Source organism: Scheffersomyces amazonensis (assembly GCF_036850825.1).
Source record: "Scheffersomyces amazonensis strain UFMG-HMD-26.3 chromosome Unknown RJT21scaffold_4, whole genome shotgun sequence".
NCBI lineage: Eukaryota > Fungi > Ascomycota > Pichiomycetes > Serinales > Debaryomycetaceae > Scheffersomyces > Scheffersomyces amazonensis.
This window is the reverse complement of record NW_027042744.1, coordinates 1,070,147-1,093,411: the sequence shown is the minus strand read 5'-3', so window position 1 is coordinate 1,093,411 and position 23,265 is coordinate 1,070,147. Positions and strand designations below refer to the sequence as shown.

At 29.3% G+C, this 23,265-nt stretch overlaps 11 protein-coding genes across 11 annotated transcripts; 7 read left to right on the top strand and 4 right to left on the bottom strand. All coding sequences in view use genetic code 12, as the record gives it.

The window, feature by feature from the left end:
* Positions 1–256: 256 nt before the first annotated feature.
* Positions 257–811, top strand: RJT21DRAFT_5486 (superoxide dismutase; the record flags this gene model as incomplete). Its single annotated transcript, XM_064885030.1, has 1 exon — positions 257–811. One exon carries the CDS (start codon positions 257–259, stop codon positions 809–811), a length of 555 nt encoding a protein of 184 aa, XP_064738007.1.
* On the bottom strand, positions 797–2,346 carry RJT21DRAFT_121311 (uncharacterized protein). The gene has a single exon (XM_064882058.1). The coding sequence runs from the start codon at positions 2,078–2,080 to the stop codon at positions 998–1,000; it is 1,083 nt and encodes a 360-aa protein (XP_064738006.1). The 5' UTR covers positions 2,081–2,346; the 3' UTR covers positions 797–997.
* TFC4 (transcription factor TFIIIC subunit) lies at positions 2,347–6,025 on the top strand. The gene has a single exon (XM_064882057.1). The coding sequence runs from the start codon at positions 2,844–2,846 to the stop codon at positions 5,892–5,894; it is 3,051 nt and encodes a 1,016-aa protein (XP_064738005.1). The 5' UTR covers positions 2,347–2,843; the 3' UTR covers positions 5,895–6,025.
* Positions 6,026–6,027: 2 nt separating this feature from the next.
* On the top strand, positions 6,028–6,775 carry RJT21DRAFT_43934 (RNA-binding protein). The gene has a single exon (XM_064884555.1). The coding sequence runs from the start codon at positions 6,094–6,096 to the stop codon at positions 6,643–6,645; it is 552 nt and encodes a 183-aa protein (XP_064738004.1). The 5' UTR covers positions 6,028–6,093; the 3' UTR covers positions 6,646–6,775.
* On the bottom strand, positions 6,661–8,332 carry RJT21DRAFT_43931 (alcohol O-acetyltransferase). The gene has a single exon (XM_064884554.1). It carries the CDS (start codon positions 8,106–8,108, stop codon positions 6,675–6,677), a length of 1,434 nt encoding a protein of 477 aa, XP_064738003.1. The 5' UTR covers positions 8,109–8,332; the 3' UTR covers positions 6,661–6,674.
* On the top strand, positions 8,162–10,243 carry THI6 (bifunctional hydroxyethylthiazole kinase/thiamine-phosphate diphosphorylase). The gene has a single exon (XM_064882056.1). It carries the CDS (start codon positions 8,639–8,641, stop codon positions 10,190–10,192), a length of 1,554 nt encoding a protein of 517 aa, XP_064738002.1. The 5' UTR covers positions 8,162–8,638; the 3' UTR covers positions 10,193–10,243.
* Positions 10,221–11,627, bottom strand: RJT21DRAFT_133084 (uncharacterized protein; the record flags this gene model as incomplete). Its single annotated transcript, XM_064883174.1, has 1 exon — positions 10,221–11,627. One exon carries the CDS (start codon positions 11,625–11,627, stop codon positions 10,221–10,223), a length of 1,407 nt encoding a protein of 468 aa, XP_064738001.1.
* Positions 11,628–11,910: 283 nt separating this feature from the next.
* Positions 11,911–13,475, top strand: RJT21DRAFT_121304 (metalloendopeptidase). Its single transcript, XM_064882055.1, has one exon. It carries the CDS (start codon positions 11,958–11,960, stop codon positions 13,410–13,412), a length of 1,455 nt encoding a protein of 484 aa, XP_064738000.1. The 5' UTR covers positions 11,911–11,957; the 3' UTR covers positions 13,413–13,475.
* A 66-nt stretch (positions 13,476–13,541) lies between these two features.
* Positions 13,542–18,250, top strand: KRE5 (Kre5p). Its single transcript, XM_064882054.1, has one exon. It carries the CDS (start codon positions 13,583–13,585, stop codon positions 18,170–18,172), a length of 4,590 nt encoding a protein of 1,529 aa, XP_064737999.1. The 5' UTR covers positions 13,542–13,582; the 3' UTR covers positions 18,173–18,250.
* Positions 18,251–18,435: 185 nt separating this feature from the next.
* On the top strand, positions 18,436–20,744 carry MET13 (methylenetetrahydrofolate reductase (NAD(P)H)). The gene has a single exon (XM_064882053.1). It carries the CDS (start codon positions 18,600–18,602, stop codon positions 20,457–20,459), a length of 1,860 nt encoding a protein of 619 aa, XP_064737998.1. The 5' UTR covers positions 18,436–18,599; the 3' UTR covers positions 20,460–20,744.
* Positions 20,745–21,107: 363 nt separating this feature from the next.
* On the bottom strand, positions 21,108–22,289 carry RJT21DRAFT_121300 (aldo/keto reductase family protein). Its single transcript, XM_064882052.1, has one exon. It carries the CDS (start codon positions 22,216–22,218, stop codon positions 21,166–21,168), a length of 1,053 nt encoding a protein of 350 aa, XP_064737997.1. The 5' UTR covers positions 22,219–22,289; the 3' UTR covers positions 21,108–21,165.
* Positions 22,290–23,265: the final 976 nt, after the last annotated feature.

Sequence of the window (23,265 nt, the reverse complement as noted above, 5' to 3'; positions counted from 1 at the left end):
ATTTAGAAATTTGAATCCGTAAAAGGAAATAGAAATTCTTCTTTTGTAAAGATGTACCCCTAAAATTATAAAAATGTGGGGATATTGCTAAATGTCTGATCCCTTAAAGCAATATAATGCCTTTAAGTGTATGGCCAAGAGATTATAAAAGATGATTTATTAAAAGCTCTGAATTGGAAATGTGTATAAATAATTAGTGAAATTTCGCTCTTGGCAAACTTTGGTTAAACTATTCATAGTAAAGTAAGAAGTTACGATGTTGTTCTTTAATTTCTTTACCTTAATAATTCTTATGGTTCAGGACATTGCCTTGTCTGCAGATGCACCCCAAGTAAGTGATTCACCTCCCAATACTGATTATATTGCCTATTTTCATCCTAAAGAGATCAATGGACATTACGACGTGCGTGGTTTTATTTCATTTGAGACTTCAGAGAAAGGTTTTGTTAAAGTCCATCTTGACGTAGATGGCTTACCCACTACTGGTGGACCCTTTCCATACCACGTTCATCAATACCCTGTTCCCCCTGATGGAAACTGTACTGGAACTGGTGGCCACTTAGATCCTTATAAGGGCGCAGCTACTGACCCAGGTGATCCTGCAGGATTACAAGTGGGTGATTTAGCAGGAAGACATGGTTCCATTCCAGTTGGAGTCTATCAATATGAAACTTATTATGTTGATCATTATATTTCTTTGAATCCTTCGGATCCAGCTTATATTGGTGGCTTAAGTGTGGTCATTCATTTGAATGATTTGACCAGAATAGCTTGTGCCAATATCACAATTTCAAGTCTGGGATGTTGGTGATGCTCATTATGTAAATGTGGGTATTTCCTAATCTCTCAATATATATATATATATATAATACATATAAATATATATACAGATGAAGAAAATAAATGAATTTTCGTATATAAATTGATGACTGTAATTATATGTATTGGCTCTAATGAAATGTAAAATTATATAAAGAACACTTAAATAGCATGAAATTTATTTAGCAAATAAACCTCTTCCAATTTTACCAAAGATGATTAAACCACAAAAAAAGAAACTTCCTATCCATAACCAAAGAGCAAGGATATCTTCATGATTAAAGAAATTATATTGATTAATAAATGTATAATTTTCAAGATAAACCATTAAACAAGCCAAACTACTAACAAGTAAAGAGCTCAAGAATCCTGAGAATGTACCATCTAATAAAATCCATAAACCGGGATTTAAGAATGAGAATATAATTGAAACTTGTAAAAATGAAGACCATTCAATATTTCTAATGGCATAACTTATTCCTAAGAAAGTTATTGAAGCTCTTAATAAGTCATTAAATAAATTTGAATAACTTGTTGAATGATGAGGAGTAGGATTTGAACTTAATAATCTTTTACTAAAAGCAGAAGGTAAAAGATAATCCATTAATGGATGAATAGTTCCCATTAATAAACCTTGAACTGTTAAAGCAAAAATTTGATCAAGAATGATAACAAATTCATCATTAATCGGTATATAATTTCCAACTTTAAATTTTTCTAATAAACTAAAGAAGAATACATTAGTAATTGTCATTGGGAAAGTTGCTAATTCATTATCACCAAAATGATTATAATTAATATGTTTTGTAATTTCATTATAAATAAATGCAGAAGATGATAATAATAAGATTTTAAATAATAATGGAGTATTTGATAACAGAATTGTTGGTTTTGTATTAAATTCCAGTTCTTCTTCAATAGTACTATCAATACTTGAACTTAAACTTCCATCAGGAGACATTGCATGACTATTAAAATTACCATTTGTTTGAAGATTATGATGATGTTGATGCAAATGAGATGTCAAATCATTGACATTAAGATCGGTTGAAGAATCATTTAATTCTTGATTTAAATTTAATAAAGAATTATCATTATAAATTCCATAAAGAGCAGATTTAGTTAAATTTATTACTGAATCAGTTCTATCTAATTGTGGGGTTGATGCACCAGAAGCAGTATTTGATGATGAACCTCCTGGACTATTTAAAGATTGAAGATTAGTAGATGACATGGCTGCAGCCTTTCTTAAATCACTCATTTTGAATAAAATATCCTTTGTAATCTATTTATATAAATGAATGAAATGAATAATTATAATTATATATAAATAAATAAATAAATAAATAAATAAATAAATAATATTATCCTTTTAGTTTTTATACTATGAAATGTTCTAGTCTCGTTCGTTGATGTTACGCTTTTTTTCGACTGAGTATTTTTTTCAGCAATTTGGGTCACCCGAGAAATATAACTGTATGCTGGCAAATGTACAATGTGAGAAGTAAATCACGATATCCATAAAGAAACACTTTCGCAACTAATTATATAAAATCATACATTTTTTTTAATTAATTTATATATGGTTATAGGGGATACGATAAAATATTTGACCATTGTTCTCTTAAAATATCATGTGCAGATCTTGGTTAATCCTTCTAGGCTCATGCTATATTACGTACAGTATCTCTTAGTATCAATCCTAAATCAACTTTCCTGTACATATCTTAGCGTCTGCTGAAGTCGTATAATTGTCATGTTACTTTGAACTTATCTCTGTCTAAACGAGCACAAGTACTAATATATGGACCATTTTCAGAACCTGGCAATTTGCCACACGTACTTCCCAAATAGGCAATGGGTGGTGGTGTATTGGTCTAGGTAGAGAATAAATAAGAAAAAGCCTTACCGCAATACAAACAAAGAATAGCGCTCTGTATACAGGTACTCAGACCCAAATATCTACAATAACAATAAACAGGTAAGCTAGATGTATAAATAAGTAAATTGAGATTTACACAGAAATGTCGTCTACTTCGAATGTTTTTGAGACTTCAGAGGGAAGTGATGCAGTCAATAAATCCAATCGAGTTAAGGGGAAAGCAAAAGATAAAACCAATGGGAAAGAATCTTCTGATATAGATGATGGACTAGATGATCTACTTAATGAATTAAAAGATGCATCAGATGAAGATGAGGAAGAAGATGATTTAGCACTTACCAGTGGAGATGAAGAAAATTTAGATAATAATTCTAATACTAACAATAACAATGACAATAATAATCAATTTACTTTTGATGATCAAAGTGATGAAGAACCATTATTTTTATCTTCAGATGATGACGAGGCATATGGTGATATAGAAGATGATGATGAAAATTATACTTTAAAAGATGGGTTAAGATTAGCTCTGAATTTTAAGATTAAAAATAAAGGAGCATCTAAATCCAAATCTTATTGGAGAAGGAAAATGTTAAGATCTACCAATCGAGAATTAGATCCTGAAGTAAGATCGAATTTATCTCAAGCTAATGAAGCATTTGTTAGAAATGATCTTCAAGTTGCTCAAAATCTTTATCTTGAAGTTATTAAAAAGGATCCAAAGAATTTTAATGCTTATAAAACATTAGGTGAAATATATAAACAACAAGGAAAATTAAATGATTGTTGTAATTGTTGGTTATTGGCTGCAAATATTCATCCTTGGGATAGTCAATTTTGGGGGAATGTTGGTGAATTATCTAGTCAATTAGGTCATATAGATCAAGCTATTCATTGTTATAGTAGAGCAATTCAATCAGATACAAATAAAAGTGTAAGATTTGTATTAGAAAGAGCAATCTTATATAAAGAAAAGAAACAATTTGGTAGAGCATTAGAAGGATTTCAAAGAGTTGGTCAACAATTTCCTACTGATACAATGATAATTAAAAATATTGCTAGTGTATATGTTGAACAAAAAAGATTAAATGATGCAATTAATTTATATATGAGAATTCTTGATAATAATATTAATCCAAAACCTGGTTTAAAACAAAAAATTCCAAAATTTGGTTGGGCAGAATTAAATATTTTACTTGAATTATATATTCAACAACATTCTTGGAGAGTTGGTATAAAAGTTATTAAATTAGCTTCAAGATGGTTACAAGATAGAGAAAATGAGAAATGGTGGGATGATAATGATGATGATGCAGAATTTAGTGAGAAAAGAAGAATGGAAATAATTGATAAACTTGATAAAGAAGATGTTAAAAAAGAAGCTCGTGAAAAAGTATATCATTTACCTATTGATATTCGATATAAAATTGGTACATTACGATTAGGATTAGATCAAAAAACTGAAGCTATGAATCATTTTGAATATTTATTAGAAGATGAAGATGATATTGCTGATTTATTTTTTGAAGCTGGTAAAGTTCTTGAAGAAAGTGGATATCATGAAGAAGCCTTAACATTTTTAACTCGTGCATCACTTAGTGATGATTTTAATACTTCAACTGAATTAATTAATTTATTAGGAAAATGTTTTATTGAAGTTGGAGATTATCAACAAGCTCGTCAAGCTTATGAAACTTTATTACATCATGAACCAGATAATTTAGATTATAAATTAGCCTTAGCAGAAGCATTATTTCATCTTGGAGATCCAAGAGCTGGTAGATTAATTGTTGAAGTTTATAAAAAACATCCAACTACTGGAGATTCTTTAGAAACAAAATCAGATAGTGAAAAGACTGGACCAGAAATTGATGTTGAAAATAATAATTTATCATTAATTAAGAATCAAACATTTAGAGCTAAATCATCAAAATTAACTGATCAAGAGAAATTAGAAATTGAAAATAATGCTAAACGTACAGTATTAGAGAAATATAGAAGAATGTTAAGATTAGAAGAATCAATTAATTCAGGTGATAAAGTGGCTGTGACGGCATGGATGCAATTGGCTTCTCAATTAGTTGAAATGTTTATGAGAGTTCGAAGTTTCTTTCCTCGAGATAAAAATCGAGCCTTTAAGGGGATTGTATTATATAGAAGAAAGAAACAAATGGGACTTGATGAAAAATTAGCCAGAGTTTATAATTTATATGAAGGGATTGTTAATGATGAAAATTATTCTCGACAATTTTTAACTTCCAAAACAGAATATAGAGGTCTTAATTATAATGAATGGTTTGTTATATTTGTTCAATATGCTATATTTTTATCTAAATTTGATAAGAATATTGAATATGCTAATGAAATTATTGAAGTTGCTATGTCAGTAAGTGTTTTTGTTCAAGATAAACAAAAGGAAGCATTATTAAGAATTATGAAATTAATCTTTGGAATTTCTAAAGAAGAAGCAAGTACAACTATTACAACATATGTTAGATTTTTTTTAATTTCTAATCAATTTTCTCCATTTATTTATAAATTTTTCATATGTTGTTTTGCTTCTGGTATAAGATCTTGGGATACATTTACAAATTATAATCAACAAAAATTCTTTTTAAGACAATTAAAAGCTTATGATTCTATTATTCAAGGTAAAAGAATTACTGGTATGGCTACTATAACTGCCGATATTGAAAATGTTAAATTAGCTAAAGAGCATCCTGATTTATTATATGTTTATGCTAATTTATTAGGAGGTAGTAGAAGTTATGTTTCATCTGTTGTTTATCTTAATCGAGCATATAAAGAATATAGTCATGATCCAATGATATGTCTTGTATTAGGATTAGCCCACGTTCATAGATCAATGCAAAGATTAACTACAAATAGGCATATTCAATTATTACAAGGTTTAAGTTATTTATTAGAATATCGAGAATTACGAGAAAAATCAGCTTCTGATTATGAATTACAAGAAATTGAATATAATTTTGGAAGATTATTTCATATGTTAGGTTTATCATCATTAGCGGTAGTTCATTATAATAAAGTATTTGAATTTCATGATAAATTAAAGGATGATAATACATATGATTTACTGACTGATGCAGCCTATAATTTATCTTTGATATATAATATCAATGGTAACTCTTCATTAGTAAAGGACTTGACCGAGAAGTATTTAGTTATTTAACTGAATTGTATATTATGTACATTATAATTGTAAGTATTATTGTATTTGTATTTATATTTATTTGCAGTTGTATTGATTGCCGCAAAATTAATCTCATCGTTCACCGACCCAAAAAAAAAGTAAATTTACACGCCATGAAAAATTCCTGATACGGTAGGTAATAGTTCCTGATAGTAGAGCATAATAGACTAACAGCAATATGGTTAGAATAAAACATAGATACATATTATTTGAAGTATTATATCCTCCTACTAAATCAGGAGAGGATAGTGAGACATTTTCAAATTCTCAAGTTGATGCATTATTGACTTTACATCAATCATCTCCTAGTACAATTAATGGTAAACTTATAGTTTCTATACTAAGGAAATCTATTCAAACTTATTATGGAGATCAAGGAGCTGGTACCGCTGCTGTTCTGACGATTGTTAAATATTGGAGTAATAAAACTTCTACTGGTATAATACGATGTGATAGACTGGCAGTTCAAATGGTAGTTGGAGCATTAACATTAATTGATAAATTAGATAATCAAAATATAATTATACGATGTACTCATATTAGTGGAACTATACATAAATGTGAAGAATATTCTATTAGAAAATCAAAGGAATTAATTCGACTTATTAATAAACAAACATCTAAACAAAAAAATGTATCTAATTTCTTACAATCATTACAAGAAGGTACTAATATAAATGTTAGTGATAAAGATGATGATGATGATGATATACAAGGAGATGATGAATAATTAAGTATACATTAAACAATAAAACAAATCTAATTAGCATAATCTAAAATGGTGTTATAAAACTTATCAGCAAAAATATCAATTGCTTTCTTTTCATCATGGTATATTTCATCATATTCTGCTGCATAAGATAATACTACGTTTAATCCATTGGTAGTTGTAACCATATTAATAATGAAATGATATGTAAGTGCAGTGTTCAGACCAAAATATACATCTTCAATTTGAAACGAACAACCTTCAGGTGAAATAACTCGTCCTAAGTTTGAAATTCCAACTGAGACTTTTCCATCTTTATTTCCAATTCTATTATTGAAGTATTTAAAGATATCCATATACTTATAAAGTCCAATTAATTTGAATGATTGCTTAGTGACAATATGGTCCATCATGGACTTATATAAGTATTTCATATATTTCAATAAATCTGTTCCAATAGGTGGTAATGTAATTATATCACCACAAACCATTGTTCCATATTTAAAATTTTTTATATCCTCAGAATAATATCGTCTACCGTTAACAGCAATCAGTGAAGTTGTTGAGAATTGGGTTTTTGAATCAATATACTTAAATATTGTATCTTGTAAACATTTTGTTGCAATAATATCAAAATATGGTGTTAATGTAATTCCATTATCTCTTGTGAAAGCTAAGAGTTTAGAGACTTCTGCAGGAGAATAATGAAAATATCTATATTTACTTCTAAGATCCTTCTTGATTGGTTTCCACTTGAAAATAGGATTTACTCCTAAATTTGCTTTAAAAGGATTATTGGTGGTAAACAATGATTTTAAATACTGTAAAACTTTGGGTACAATACTTACATATTTCTGTAAATAGAAGTTAACAACATTCCAGATCGAAGGAATAAATAAATCAGTAAGAGTTTCAACAGGTGTAGTAATTTTAGAAGGTAAATATTCATAATCACGTTCATAATCGAAAATAAATTCAATAAATTCTTCTTCTGCCTTATCTAATTCTTTAATTAAATCTTTGTGGAATTCAAGTCCACACATCCCATCATACAGTGAATGATCATAAGCAATTCCAATATATTGAACTCCTGCAATAGTTTCAAATACAACTATATGCCATAATGGTTTCTCTGAAGAATAGTTCGATATAGTTACGTTATTCATATATTCAATGACAGATTCATCAAATTCATTTATGGGTACATATGTAACAGCATCATCGAAATTTATTCTATCCACAAATCTTCTTTCCCAATTGGTATATCTAATTTGTTTACTATTAGGATCATCGGTCTTTACAAATGTATGAGCCAACCAAGTGTTATGAATTATGAAATTTCTTAAACCATTGGAAAGTAAAGCCTTCGATACTGGCTTATTATATTTTGCAATTAAATTAAAATTAGAGTAAAATCCTTCACTACCTCGACAAATATAATACTTCTCATTAAATTCTGGAGCTCGAATATGCGCTTGATTCATGTCTGATATATACTTATCTTCTATAAGGATAATTGTTATAAAATTTCTCTAGCAATGGGAGGAATGGTCGTTTATATGTATGAGCGGACCGATAATCTCGTATTTTTTCCACCTTCCCCTTTAGGACTTTATAGGCGATCATGACTCATGAAGTATACGTATAGATTCTTTAATCGGTGAAGTGATATGTAACCGATAGAGTTAAATGATCCCCATGAGTATACAATTATCATTAATGATACTGTACTATTTTTTATAAAGCAATTAGTTTGCTTGTACCAATGGCCCTATGAACACTCTAACCTCCCACCAGTCGGCCTAGAGTCATATCGCAACTGTTAACTTTTTTTCCTCTTTAGCGAATATGATTTTGGAATGCGCTTAGAGTTCCATTAATTGAGAATACATAGGTAAAAGATGGAAGAGTAAGTTTGGCAAACTTTTCAACATCGAAATAGATTATAACTATATAGCAAAAGGAGAATTAAAGTGTTACTGAATTAAGATACGGAACGAACAATTTTATAGCCATGACTTCCGTTGACTACTCTTTATATTTGGTTACTGATTCAACCATGATTCCCGAATCATCAACTTTTCTTAAACAAGTTGAAGATGCTATTAATAATGGTGCTACTTTGATCCAACTACGTGAAAAGAAACTTCTGACACTTGAATTTATTGAGCGAGCAAATAAAGTTCATGAGTTGACTAAAAAGAAGGGAATTCCCTTAATAATTAATGATAGAATTGATGTGGCATTAGCTATTGATGCTGAAGGTGTTCATGTTGGTCAAGATGATATGCCTGCAAGTATTGCAAGAAAATTATTGGGTCCAAATAAAATTTTAGGGGTTACATGCTCCAATGAGAAAGAAGCAAAAGTCGTAGTAGACGAAGGAATTGCAGATTATGTCGGTTTAGGAACCGTATACAAGACAAACACAAAGAAAGATGTCAAGGATCCTGAAGGAACTGGACCTATTGGGATAAGACGTATGTTACAAGTTTTATCTCAATATCAAAAGAAAAATGGTAAGAAAATATACAGTGTTGCAATTGGAGGTATCAATCATTCAAATGCAAGCAAAGTCTTATACCAATGTTCACTTCCTGACTATTCACTTGATGGATTGGCCGTTGTTTCTTGTATAATGGCAAATGAGAATGCTGCTAAAGCTACAAGTGATTTGGCTGAATTAATCAAATCAAAACCAGAGTGGTTGAAAAATATTTCAACCTCCAGTAGTGAGGCTAAACTTGAAAATAAAATTAAAACACTTATTGAAACTAAACCATTAGTTCATCATATTACTAATAATGTTGTTAAAAACTTTAGTGCTAATGTAACTTTAGCCATTGGGGCATCTCCCATTATGTCCGAATTAGCAAAAGAGTATGAAGAATTTGCTTCAGCAATTCCATCTCTCGCCTTACTAGTAAATTTAGGTACTCCATCAAACGATTTAATGGATATTTTTAAGCACGCAATTAGAGTATACAATAAATATGGTAAGCATATAGTATTTGATCCAGTTGCATGTGGTGCTTCCAAGGAAAGACTTGAAAGTTCTAGGCAATTGTTGAACACAGGTCAAATATCTGTTATTAAAGGTAATGTAGGCGAGATTTCTTCAATTTGGAAATTAACAAGCACTTACCAAAAACCTTCTGGTGATGAGAAATCTTTAATGCAAGGAGTTGATTCTATTGCAGAATTATCTGAGGAACAAATCGTTCAAATTGGTAGAGAAGTATCTATAGATTTCAAAGTTGTTGTTGTTATCACTGGGGTTACGAACTATGTTATTGAAGGGTTAGATTCACTTCAAAAAGTTAAGGGTGGTCATCCATTAATGGGTTATATTACCGGAACTGGATGCTCATTAGGAAGCACAATTGCAGCTTTTGTGGCAGCAAAAGCTGATGGTACATCAAAGCCAACTGTAAATATTTTTGATGCTGCTGTTGGTGCAGTTGAACTTTATAATATCGCTGGTTTTAAAGCTGGTGAAGTTTCGAAGACACCCGGAACATTCATGACAAACTTTATAGATCAATTATATTCATGTACACATATATAAGTTAATATTTAGAATTTAGAGATAAGTATTAAATCATCAAAGTAAATGAAGTCAAGTTCTTTGCGTAATTACCTATAGCGTAAGCAGCTGCCCTCGTATTATTGAACAAAGATTTATAATTCACTTCAGTGTCACAACTTTTAAGATTGCATGGATCATAGGGTCCTAGTTGTCCTCCAATTAATGCTACTTCATCGATGGTTTTAATTTCATCAGTCCCTGCATAAAGTCCACCAGTAGGAGTGTTATTATCAAAAAATAGATATGATGGATTACTAGCTTGTTTCCAAGGGATTCCATTCTTATCAAAGAATTCTGCATGACTATCAGCAATGTGTTTTTCTCTTATAAATCTTGTTCTAGTATAACTTTGTGTGAAATGGGGATAATATATATGATTCATATAATTTGTTGAACCAATATTATTATAAATTAAGTACATTTTTACTGAATCATCTGGTTCACCATCCAAATTATATCTAAATAATTTTGAACCCCAAAACACAAATCTCACTTTATTTTGTAAGTCGAATTCTGTCAAGTAATTTGCTATGTTAAGTAAAGCAATTACAGCAGCAGCATTATCATTGATTCCTGGTGTATTGGGATACGAATCATAATTGGTACCCACTAAGATGATACTATCATTTCTTCCAGATTTAGATTCAGCAATAATATTTAATGACTTGGCTTTCATATCAACAGTACTATTTGAAAAAATTGTTACATTACTAGTTATTTGCTTTAAATTCGAAAGGTATTCAGCATCTGAATTGGAAACTTTAAAAGGCAAAACAGACAGCCCACAATATTGACACTCTTCGGGATATTCTACCTTCAGTGATATTTCTTGTGGAGTTGAACTGTTAACCAACAATAGGCGTACTCCAAGCAGATCCATAATACACTTCTTGACCTCTATATGACATCCACCATCTTGGACAATAACTAAAGTATTAGAAGAAAGTAATGGGTAATCTCTTTCCTGACAACCATAAGTATTTAATTTAACAACATCAACGTCCTTGACATTTTTAAATCTAACTGGTCGAGTATAAATATAAGGATATAAAGTAATCTCTTTCTCTCCAAATTTTAAGAAATTTGTATTTGAGCTATAAGGATAAGAATTTACTTGTTCAGTAGAAATTTCATAGAAATCCTTTAATTTATCAAGGCGATTTAATATAAATTCTCCAGTCTTGTTGTGATCTATTGAACCAACTGATCTGTCGGGGCCAGTTAATAATGATTTTAAAGCGGTGATATCATTTCTTAAATCCTGTTCAGATACTTTCTTTTCAAGCCTACAGCCTCTTACTTCTCTTGATAAAGCATTAACAGTGATATCATTCTCATCATCAACATCATTAATTTGTACTCCCAAGCAACATGTTATAAATATAAAATATGAAAATAAATAGTATAGATTCATTGTGAGCGGTTAGTTTAGCCTCCACGATACTACTAAGTGAAAATAATAAGCAACAATAATATTTCTATTTAAATACCCGCCGTTAGCAGAAATATAAGTGGTACGATTTAAATTTTCAATTTGCAACTATTTCAGTATAGATTGCAAAATTATCGCAAATACCCAAATAGGACTAATTACAATCTGTAAAAAAAAAGACGAAAACTGTAAAAAGCAAGAGCGTGTTTACTAAATAGGGAACGCATCACAAAACACCTCGTAAGATAAACTTACTTTAGAGAAGGGCATCTTCTATAAAGCTGAAGAATAAGATAGTAAACAACTAATGATATGGTTCGGGAAGGGAAAAGTACTAATGGAGGCAAATCCAAAAAGTCTCAACTACCTCCTAAACCATCACCAGTTTCAAATATAGAGAAGATAGGTTCATTAAATAGATATCCTGATAAGGATTATGCTAGAGATTTATTACATCAAATAGTTAAGATGGTCGCTCCTATTATTCATGAAAATAATTTTAAAGTAGGAACATTATGTGAAATGTTTCCTAAAAGTCCGAACTTATTAGGATTAAATGTTAATCGAGGACAAAAGATTTTAATAAGGTTAAGATATCATTCTAATGAACGACTGTTTCTTCCTGTTGGTGATTTAGTAGAAACATTTTTACATGAATTAACTCATAATATTTATGGTAAACATGATGAGAAATTTTATAAATTTTTGGATGGTTTAAAAAAACGATTTGAAGCTATTCAATATGGTGGAGTAGATTCTTCATATAGATGTGAAGAAGAAGTTTTAGGTTCAAAATATGATCCAATAGGGGGGTATGTTTCTATTCGTGACAAGAGAATAAAGGAACTAAGTAAAGCCAAGTATAAATCGGAAGCTAGAAAGTTAGGTGGAGATACATCAAATTCAAGAATCAATAAGCCATCAGTAAATGATCCTAGAGCAATAAGGTTACTTGTTTTACAAGCCGCAGAGAGAAGACTTAAAGATGCCAAATGGTGTCCATCAGATGTTGATATTAGTGAAGTTGAGCCAAATGATAAAGATATTGATATAATAGAATTAGATGATGAAGAAAATATTTCTGAAATAAAAAGAGTGCCGGAAAAATGTTCACAAGAATATAAAGAAGTGATAGATCTTACCAATGAAGAATATGGAGAGCCGTCAATGGAACCATCAGAGATAGTTGTTATTGATGCATGTGAGAAAGAAACATATTCAGAATCAGAAGGTAAAGGTAAAGATGAAGGTAAAGATAAGGATAATGATAATGATAATGATAACGATCTAATTGAATCACCTATTCAATATAAGGCTATTTTGGCGCAACCTAAATCTATACTTAGAATTGATGATGACACAACTGCTTGTGATAAAGATGATAAGAAAGTTCAATTTTCTGGTCTATTACCATCATTTGATGATGATGAAAAGGGTAAAGGAACTAAAAAGAGTGGAGATAATGAGAGTGAAGATGAAGAAATTCAATATACATTTTCATTATCACCCGGACGAGCATTTTTTGGACAAGAAGAAGTTTATCCAAGGCGAAAATTAGTGGCTGATCTTAATTTTGATCAAATAATTAAGAAAGGAGATAAAATAGAACCTAGAAGACATACGGCACCCTCAACAAATAGAAGGAAGAAAGCTTATAAAAAGGTAAATTCTTCTAAAAGAAAGAATACGGCACACAAGAAGACAAGTTCCGAAGCTAATAGTTTAAAGAAGACCGTCAAGCCAATAACGTTTCAGGACTTATTGTAGATAAATTTTTTTAGATTGTAATAGCTTACATAATGATAAATGACACAATATTTTTTATTTTATTATGAAAGTGAAAAATGCGGGATGTGAAAAATTATTTTGCAATACGTATCATTAACTAAAATATATCATTAATTAAAATATTTCCATTAACTAACCATTTTCTTTTCATGGATAATAACTATTCAAGTATGGCATTGACATATAGTTGGTTATATATAGTCCTAGCACTATCAGTGTTAGTGTTTGGAAATGATTTAATTGAAGATCCACAGAATGATCTTACAATTAAATTAGTTGCTCCATGGTCTAGTACTGATTTTAAATTAAATTTACTTGAAAGTATAAGTGTTAGAAATGCTTCGAATTATTTACCAACCCTTTTAACTTTATTTAATTTAAATGAAGATGATAGTGAGTTACAAACTAAACAACCAGAACAAATCTTTAATCAACTTATTACACAACTTCAGGTTGATAAAGAGACTAAATCACTTATTGAATTTGATATTACTTATAAAGTTAATTCACCTCGAATTCAAACTCATTATGAACATTATAAACATGAAGTTGAAGATGAATTTTCTAAAAGATTGATTAAAGAATGTAAACATGATTCATTTGGTAAACAAATCTTATCTGATGAAAAAGTTAAGCATGATGCATGGGTTTTATATAATGATAAATTATATTGTTCTTCTGATGATCTTTATGCTTTAAAGACAGATTCAAATTCAAAAGTATCAATTTTACCATTCGATAGAATAATTGGTGACAATGATGATGCCCCCTTATTAATATTATATGCCGATTACAGATCAGATCAATTCTCAGGTTTCTTTACTAATCTCTATCAGAGTGCTCAATCAGGGAAATTAAGATTTATATGGAGATATATTCCAAGTCAATCAACAACTGAAGATGAACAACTTGCTGGTTATGGTATAGATTTAACATTAAAGAATAGTTATTTAGTTGATGATGATGCTCAAGATATCTCTGATCTGAAAGTAAATTCATCATCAATTAAAAAACTTGATATAGCTGAAGATTTCTTAAAGATTAAAAATCAAAATGATCTTAAACTGATATCTAAAAAGGAACTTGAAGATTTAGGAGCTCAATTAACTTCATTTATTATGAATAATCAATATACTAATTATTCAAAATTTGAATTATTAAATTCTATTCTTGAAGATTTTCCTAAATTTGCTCATTATTTAACTAAAGTTCCTAAAGATGGCAATTTCGATAAAGTTAAAGAATATATGCATAATAATGAACTAGCAGGATTAACATCGGCTTCAACTGATATATATATTAATGGATCTCCAATCAATAAATTAGAATTAGATGTATTCAAATTAGTTGAAAAAATTGAATCTGAACTTCAATTAATTAAAGATTTAAAAGATTTTGGACTTACAGTAGAACAAGCAAAAGTTCTTATAACAAGATATGCAGAAATAAGTGCAGTAAAACAATCACAATTCCGGTCAGGAAATTCCGTTATGGGAAATAATGAAAATAGATTTAAAGTATTTTCAGATTCTTATAAGTTAAAGAAAAGAGGAGGTGTGGTATTTTTTAATGATATAGAAGAAGATCCTAATTATAGACAATATACTACCGATAGAAATGAAGCTTATTTTGGACCTGAAGCTCTTACATTACAATCAAATCAAATTCCTCCACTTCGTGAAAACATTCATGATTTAATATTTGTAGTTAATTTCGGGAATAAAGAACAATTAAGAGTATTTTTAACATTAACTAAATTAATATTAGATAATGGTATACCTCAACAAGTAGGTATAATTCCAATTTTAGGAGATGATCCAATAGATTTAAAACTTGCAGAAAGATTTTATTTCTTAGTTGAAAAGGCTAGTCCACAAGAAGCATTAGCATTAATTTATAAATATTATGAAGCAGGAAATGGTGATGAAGTTGAAGAATTACTTAAATTAATTGAAATTCCTGAGGATAATAAATTTGATGAAAGTATTTTATTAAAGACTTTAAATAAATATTCTATTGAAACTGCTTCAATTATATTTAATGGAGTCATATATGAATTAGATTCTCCTAATTGGCAAATGGCTATGGGTAATCAATTATCTCAAGATATTGCCTTAATAAGACGTCATATTGAAGATGGAATTCCTAAGGGTAAATCTTTAAAGAGTTTATTATATGAGAATGCAAAATCAGAAAGAGATTTAAGAATTATACCTAAAGATCCTGAGAATGTTATTTATAAATCTATTGATAAAGAATTAATTTCAAATTCAACTGTTTTTAAAAAGAGTGGATTTTCTTATGATGTATCAGGAACATTTTGGTTAATTGGAGATTTTAATAAATTATCAGTTATTAAACAATTAATTACTTTATTGGAAATGCTTGAAGAATCTGAATATGATTTTCAAATTAGAATATTTAATTCAGGAACTCCAGTAAAGGTTATTGAAGAAATTAAATCTAAATTTATACTTAGATCTTTAACTCTTAGTGAAATCGAAGCAATATTAGAAATACTTATTAAAGTAAAAAGTTCATCTGAATCACCAGATATTGAATCAAGAAAATTTTTAGAATCGAAAAAGTTACCAGTTTATCATACATTTATGTTATTTAATGGACGTTATTTCAGATTGGATAAGAATTTTTCAGAAAAGGAAATTAATTTATTATTAGAATATGAATTTAGTCAAAGATTAGAAGTATTTCAAGATGTTGTAAATAGGAATACAGACCACTTTAAAAATAAGAAACTTGTTGAATTTAATAAATTTGGTAATAAACTTAATAATAGAGATTGGTTTGATTTAGTATCAACATTAGTAACAAAATCCTTCCATCCTGATGATAAATTATATGTTACTGATGTTAATAGATTTGATTTATCTAGATTAGATCCTAGGAATCTGTTTGAAATATCTCCTTATGATCCTAAAAAGTTAGTTGACATATTCTTATTAATAGATCCCTTTGACGAATTTTCTCAGAAAGCTATTAGTATAATCAATAGTGTCAAAGATTTTTCATTTGTAAATACTAGAATTTTATTACAACCTCGAGTTGAAGCTATAGATGATGTAAAAATCAAGAGATTTTATAAGGGAAATTATCCCTCATCCAAGTTACAATTTGATTCTAAAAGTATTATTAGTCAATTTAGTACTAATTTTACAAATATTCCTGGATCAACTTTATTGACAACAGATTTAGATATACCTTCACGTTGGATTACTACTGCCAAGGATAGCTCTATTGGAGTAGATTTGGATAATATTAAGTTTGATAATTATGATAATAAGTCAATTTATGGAACTTATGAATTAAGAAATATATTAGTAGAAGGGTTTGCTCGTGATGTTTCTAATGGTAGATCTCCAGCTGGTGTGGCAATTGAATTAGCTCTGAAATGGTCATCAGATGATTATTATACTGATACTAATATAATGTCTCACTTAGGATATTTACAACTTCAAGCAAAACCAGGTCTTTGGAAATTTAGAATAAAAGATGGTAAGAGTTCAAAACATTACTCTTTATTATCTAGTACTGAAAATAAGTTTACTTCTAATAATGTTTCTAAATCTGATGAAATAATTAGTATTTTGAATCTCAAGGGTCTTACTGTGTACCCAAGATTAAGGAAGAATCCTGACTATAAAGATGTTTCATTCTTATTTGATGATGATGAATCTGTAGTTGAAGATAATAAATCAAATCAAAAACCATTGGAACTTGTTAACAAATGGTTAGGTAATAATAATTCGAAGAAACAAGCAGATATTAATGTTTTCTCAATTGCTAGTGGTCATCTTTATGAGAAATTAATTTCAATTATGATGACATCAGTAACAAAAAATACTGATAAACTGGTAAAATTTTGGATTATTGAAAATTTTGTATCTTCAAATTTTAAACAATTATTACCTGAATTAGCTCAAAAATATAATTTTGATTATCAATTTATTACTTATAAATGGCCAAATTTCTTGAGAAAGCAAAGAGAGAAACATAGAACTGTTTGGGGTTATAAAATGTTATTTTTAGATGTTTTATTTCCTCAAGATCTTAAAAAAGTTATCTTTATTGATGCAGATCAAATTGCTAGAACCGATTTACAAAATTTAGTAGATATTGATTTACAAGGTGCACCATATGGGTTTACACCAATGTGTGATTCTCGTGAAGAAATGGAAGGATATAGATTCTGGAAACAAGGATATTGGTCTCAAGTTTTAGGAGATGATTTAAAGTATCATATTAGTGCTTTATATGTTGTTGATTTAGTACAATTTAGAAAATTAACTGCTGGTGATAGACTTAGATCCCATTATCAAAAATTATCATCTGATCCAGGATCTTTATCAAATTTAGATCAAGATTTACCAAATAATATGCAAAGACAACTTAAAATATTTAGTTTACCACAAGAATGGTTATGGTGTGAAACTTGGTGTTCTGATGATACATTAGGTAAAGCTAAAATGATTGATTTATGTAATAATCCAATTACTAAAGAAAATAAGTTAGATACTGCTAAACGTTTAATACCAGAATGGACAGAATATAATCAAGAGATTGAACACTTGATTTCTATAGTAGAAGAGAAACAACGTTTACAAAATACTTTAAACAGCAAAAGAAATGAAAAAGAAAAAGAAAAAGAAACAGAAAAAGAAAACAAAAATGAAAGCGATGAGGACCATGATGATGAACAATGGCTCCATGATGAATTGTAAATAGGCTATTTAAATAAATATTAAATGAAGTAAGTAAGTAAGTAAAATTAATAAAACAATTTGCAACTTTTTTTACAGCCAAAAACGTGCCACGTGTCACGTGTACGACTCTGAACAGAATCACATGCGTCTAAAAGTCAAAGGTAAAGATAAAAATGTTCTGCCTAAAACCTTTGAGCCTCTAAAGGTTGCGGTTCCGGCCCCCAAATTTTTCTGACTGCATACCCATCAAAATTTTTCAACCCACACGTTGTAGAGATTGATTTAAACTCTGTTTAAAAGGTAACAACTTGTAATATAATATACTTGAAAATAGTTTGAAGATTAAGTTATTAAATCCGATCTTTTCATTAAGAATAGGATTAAACAAAATTTGATCAAGAATAGATCGAAATCAAGTATATTACTTATTTAAAGATTAGTCATAATGAAGATTTCAGAGAAATTACAACGAGCTCATTCATCACCAAATCCTCCTCCAGCAACATTCTCATTTGAGTTTTTTGTTCCTAAGACATCTCAAGGGGTTCAAAATCTTTATGATAGAATGGATAGAATGTATGATTTAAATCCAATTTTTATTGATATTACTTGGAATGCTGGAGGTAGATCATCATCTTTAACAAATGAAATGGTTTATACTGCTCAATCAACTCTTGGATTAGAAACTTGTATGCATTTAACTTGTACTAATATGAAAATTGAATTAATTGATGAAGCTTTAGAAAAGGCTTATGCTTCAGGTTGTCAAAATATTTTAGCTTTAAGAGGTGATCCTCCATTAGATGGAACTGAATCTACTGGAGTATTTACTTATGCAAAAGATTTAATTGCTTATATTCATAAAAAATATGGTAATCATTTTAATATTGGTGTAGCTGCTTATCCTGAAGGACATCCTGAAGAAAATAATGATGAAGAACTTTTACAACATTTAAAAGAAAAATGTGATGTTGGAGCTGATTTCATTATTACTCAAATGTTTTATGATGTTGATATTTTCATTGATTGGTGTGCTAAAATAAGAAAAATTGGAATTAATTTACCAATTATTCCTGGTATTATGCCAATTTCAACTTATGCATCATTTGTAAGAAGAGCAAAATGGTCAGAAATTCATATTCCTCAACATTTCTTAGACGTTTTAGAACCTATTAAAGATGATGATTTCTTAGTTAGAGAAAAGGCTACTATTTTAGTTAGTGAAATGTGTCAAAAATTATTAGATTCTGGTTATGTTAATCATTTACATTTTTATACTATGAATTTAGAAAGAGCAACAATTATGATTTTAGAAAAGTTAAATATTATTGAACCAGTTAAATCTCATGAAGTTATTGGAGGAGCAGAATTACCTTGGAGAAAATCTTTAAATCCTCAAAGATTAAAAGAATCAATTCGTCCAATCTTTTGGCAAAATAGAAAATATTCATATATTTCTAGAACTGCTACATGGGATGAATTTCCTAATGGTAGATGGGGTGATTCTAGATCTCCAGCTTTTGGTGATATCGATCTTTGTGCTACTGAATTATTAAGACATTCTCCAAAGAGAGCTTTAGATTTATGGGGTATTCCTCAGAATTTAAAGGAATTATCTAGCTTAGTTATTTCATACTTGAAAGGAGATTTAAAGGCTTTACCATGGTCTGATGGACCAATTGGTGAAGATACAGCAGTTTTAGTTGATGGTTTAGTTAAATTAAACCATAAAGGTTTCTTTACTATGAATTCCCAACCAGCTTTAAATGCTGTAAGGTCTAATGAAAAAGTCTTCGGTTGGGGTCCAAAGAATGGTTTTGTTTATCAGAAACAATACTTAGAATTCTTCTGTCATAAAGATTTAATTCCTAGCTTATTATATAAGATTGATTCATTTAATAATAAGGAAGGTGAATCTTCTTCAAATGTTATCTCATATTATGCAGTCAATAAAGATGGAAATTTAACAACCAATTGTAATGATGATGATATTAATGCAGTAACTTGGGGTGTATTCCCAGGTGAAGAAATTTTACAACCTACAATTGTTGAAAAAATCTCATTTTTAGCTTGGAAGGATGAAGTTTATCGTTTGTTCAGTGAATGGTCTAACATTTTAAAAAGTAATTTAGTTGTGGCCGATGCTGAAAAAGTTGATAACTTTACTAAATTAGTTGAAGATTTTAACAACAATTTTGTATTATGTAATTTGGTCAACAACAATTTTATTGATGATAATGAAACAATCTTCAACTTAATTGATGATTTACAAGTTCCTGATTTACAAGTTCCTGATTTACAATAAATTTTTTGTTTATCATCAAATAGTCAAGTCGCTATATTAATTCATTTTTTTTATTTTCACTATATCAATATTTATTATTGATACTTTTTTATTATTTGCTTATATTTTAATTCACTTATGCAGGCCCAAAAGAAATCAATTAAAGAAGCACTCAACATGCTTCATAGTTAAGAACAACTTCAACATTTGTTCTTATACTTCAATCCTTTTAAAATGTGTTGATCCATATTTAATAATATGGTTAATGATTACGATTTATTAATTCATTTTGCATACATATTGGAATATTATTCTTATTATTCTTATTATTATTATTATTCCCAATATCCAATTTTTATTCATTTCAACAGTATTAAGTTTTACAAACATCAATGTTCTTTGTACAATTTGTCCTTTTAGTCTTTAGTTTTGGTTCTGGTGTTAAAAGTCTCCTGTGTATAGTGGCATCCTCAACGGTATGGTTATATAAAAGATCTATAGTTATTGTAAATAATTCTCACAATTATACATATTATATGATTCAACGGAAATAATTCCTCATTAATTGTAAACGGTATAGTTAACTACTAAAAAAAATTAGATTCTGCAGCAGATAATTCCGTTGCCTAATTTGGAAATGCGTACAACCACTGTAATCTGTTATATTAATTGACTATTCACATTGTATATATATATAAAAGAATTGAAAATCTAATTGAGATGTGACTTAACCGTTTAAGTGGGCTTCAGCATGTTTATTATATCTACCACCAACAATTGGATTTTCATCAAGAATCTTATCAATAGCAGCTAAATCTTCATCAGATAATTCAACAATGCTACCAAAGTTACTTTCAATCTTAGCAGTAGTAGATCCAGAAGGAATTGGTAAAATCTTTGGAAGATTCTTAATACCTCTGTATTCTTTAGCACCAGAGATCTTAATGATCCATGATAAGGCTAAAGATTCTAAACTAGTCTTCTTAACTTCATGAGCAAATTTATATAATAACTTGACTACTTTGATATTTTGACCAAAGTTTTCTGGATAGAATTTTTCAAAACGATGTCTCATATCATTTTCTGGAATTTCCTTTAAGAAATCAGGACTTTCAGCAGCTTGGTCAGTTAATAAACCACGACATAATGGAGAATAAGCAATAATTGGAATTTGGTGTTCAGCAGCTTCAGCCAAAATACCATTGGTCAAGATATCCAAAGATAATAAAGATAATTCAATTTCAATACAAGAGATTGGATATCCTGAGTGAGCAGCTTTCTTAATACTTTCAATACCAACTTCTGAAAGTGAGATACCATCAATCTTACCAGCCTTAACGTAATCTGCAATATAACCAATAGTTTCTACATAAGGAACTTTAGGATCAACTCTGGCAATTTCAAAGATTAATTTTGGTCTTTTTGATTTTTCAGCTGGGAAATAAGAGATAATATTTTCAATTGACTTAGAAATTGATTCTTTTGATCCATCTGGAGATAAAGTTGCTGGATTAATTGCACCTTTAATTGAAATAATTAATTTTTCATTAATTTCTTGAGGATTGGAATCAACAAACTCTTTTAATAATTTCAAGTTTACATGATTTGGACCATAAAATTCACCACCGTTTAATAAATGAGTACCAAATTCTTCATGAGAAGTAATAAATCTGAGTGATTCTAATGATTGTTCAGTTGGAGGTGGAACCGGTTTCCAAGTCATTGACATGGTACCGAAACCAAATCTTCCAGTTAATTCAACAGGTTTTAATCCAGACATTCTGTTTAGTATAGTAACTTTGAGGTGATTGATTGTAATCTTATTGATTTCTTATTATTGAATAATTTTGTCTATGAACTTTTACATCTATTATATATTCAGTTTGTGACATGCAGGTCTTGTATTTAGCAAGCTTTACTAATTTATTATCCGAGACCTGCATGTAACGGTGAAATTTACGATTTCGGAGCATTTTCCCGATGGGGAAAGATCCCGCAGTATTATAAGCGGAACTCAGCCAATGTAGGCGAAATCAATATTTCAAATGTTGCTGCTGCAAAATATTATAGTCTTATGTGATCGAAATAAATAATTTAGGCTCATGGATGTTACTTTTAACTTCCTTCGGAAAATATAGAGGTACCGTACTATGGAAATTACCATCCGTATGTTTACATTTTAGCCTCAGACCAATTAATATTTGATCGGTTTCGCGGCATTTAGCGTAAAAGATTTTTGTTGTCTCGGTGTTGCATCCATTTGCGATTTGACATAAACAAAGTTCGGTATAGAGTATCGGGTGGGCAATAAAGTTGCGTATGTTTAGCTATTCTATTCTATTCTATTCTATCTATCTATCTATCTATCGATTTAAATATATATATATGGTACCGTAATACCCTATACAACGGATATAGTATACGGATATACGAGTTCATAAAATGAGTTAGTTGATATATTATCTAAGTCGTTACATTGAAGGGATGTAACTTCTATCTTAGATAAAAGTACATATTCCGAGTGACTAGATTTTTAGCAATTGCAATTTCGAAGTGGATATCCTTATTTTCTTCGTCATTTACTTGTTATTATTTGATTTGGTGATACTTTTTTATTGTAAGCCGGGTTCTTATTGGGATCTGCCCATATAAAAAATTAATACTGACAAGCGCTCTCTACTTCGTTTATTCTATTTTTTTTTGTTGTTTATTATAGTATACATAGAATAAGAATCTATTACAGAAATGGAAATGCCGTCTAAATTGAAAAAAAAAAGTTGTCTTCAAATGCCATCCGAAAATCCCTGAGAAGGACTTTTAACGTAGA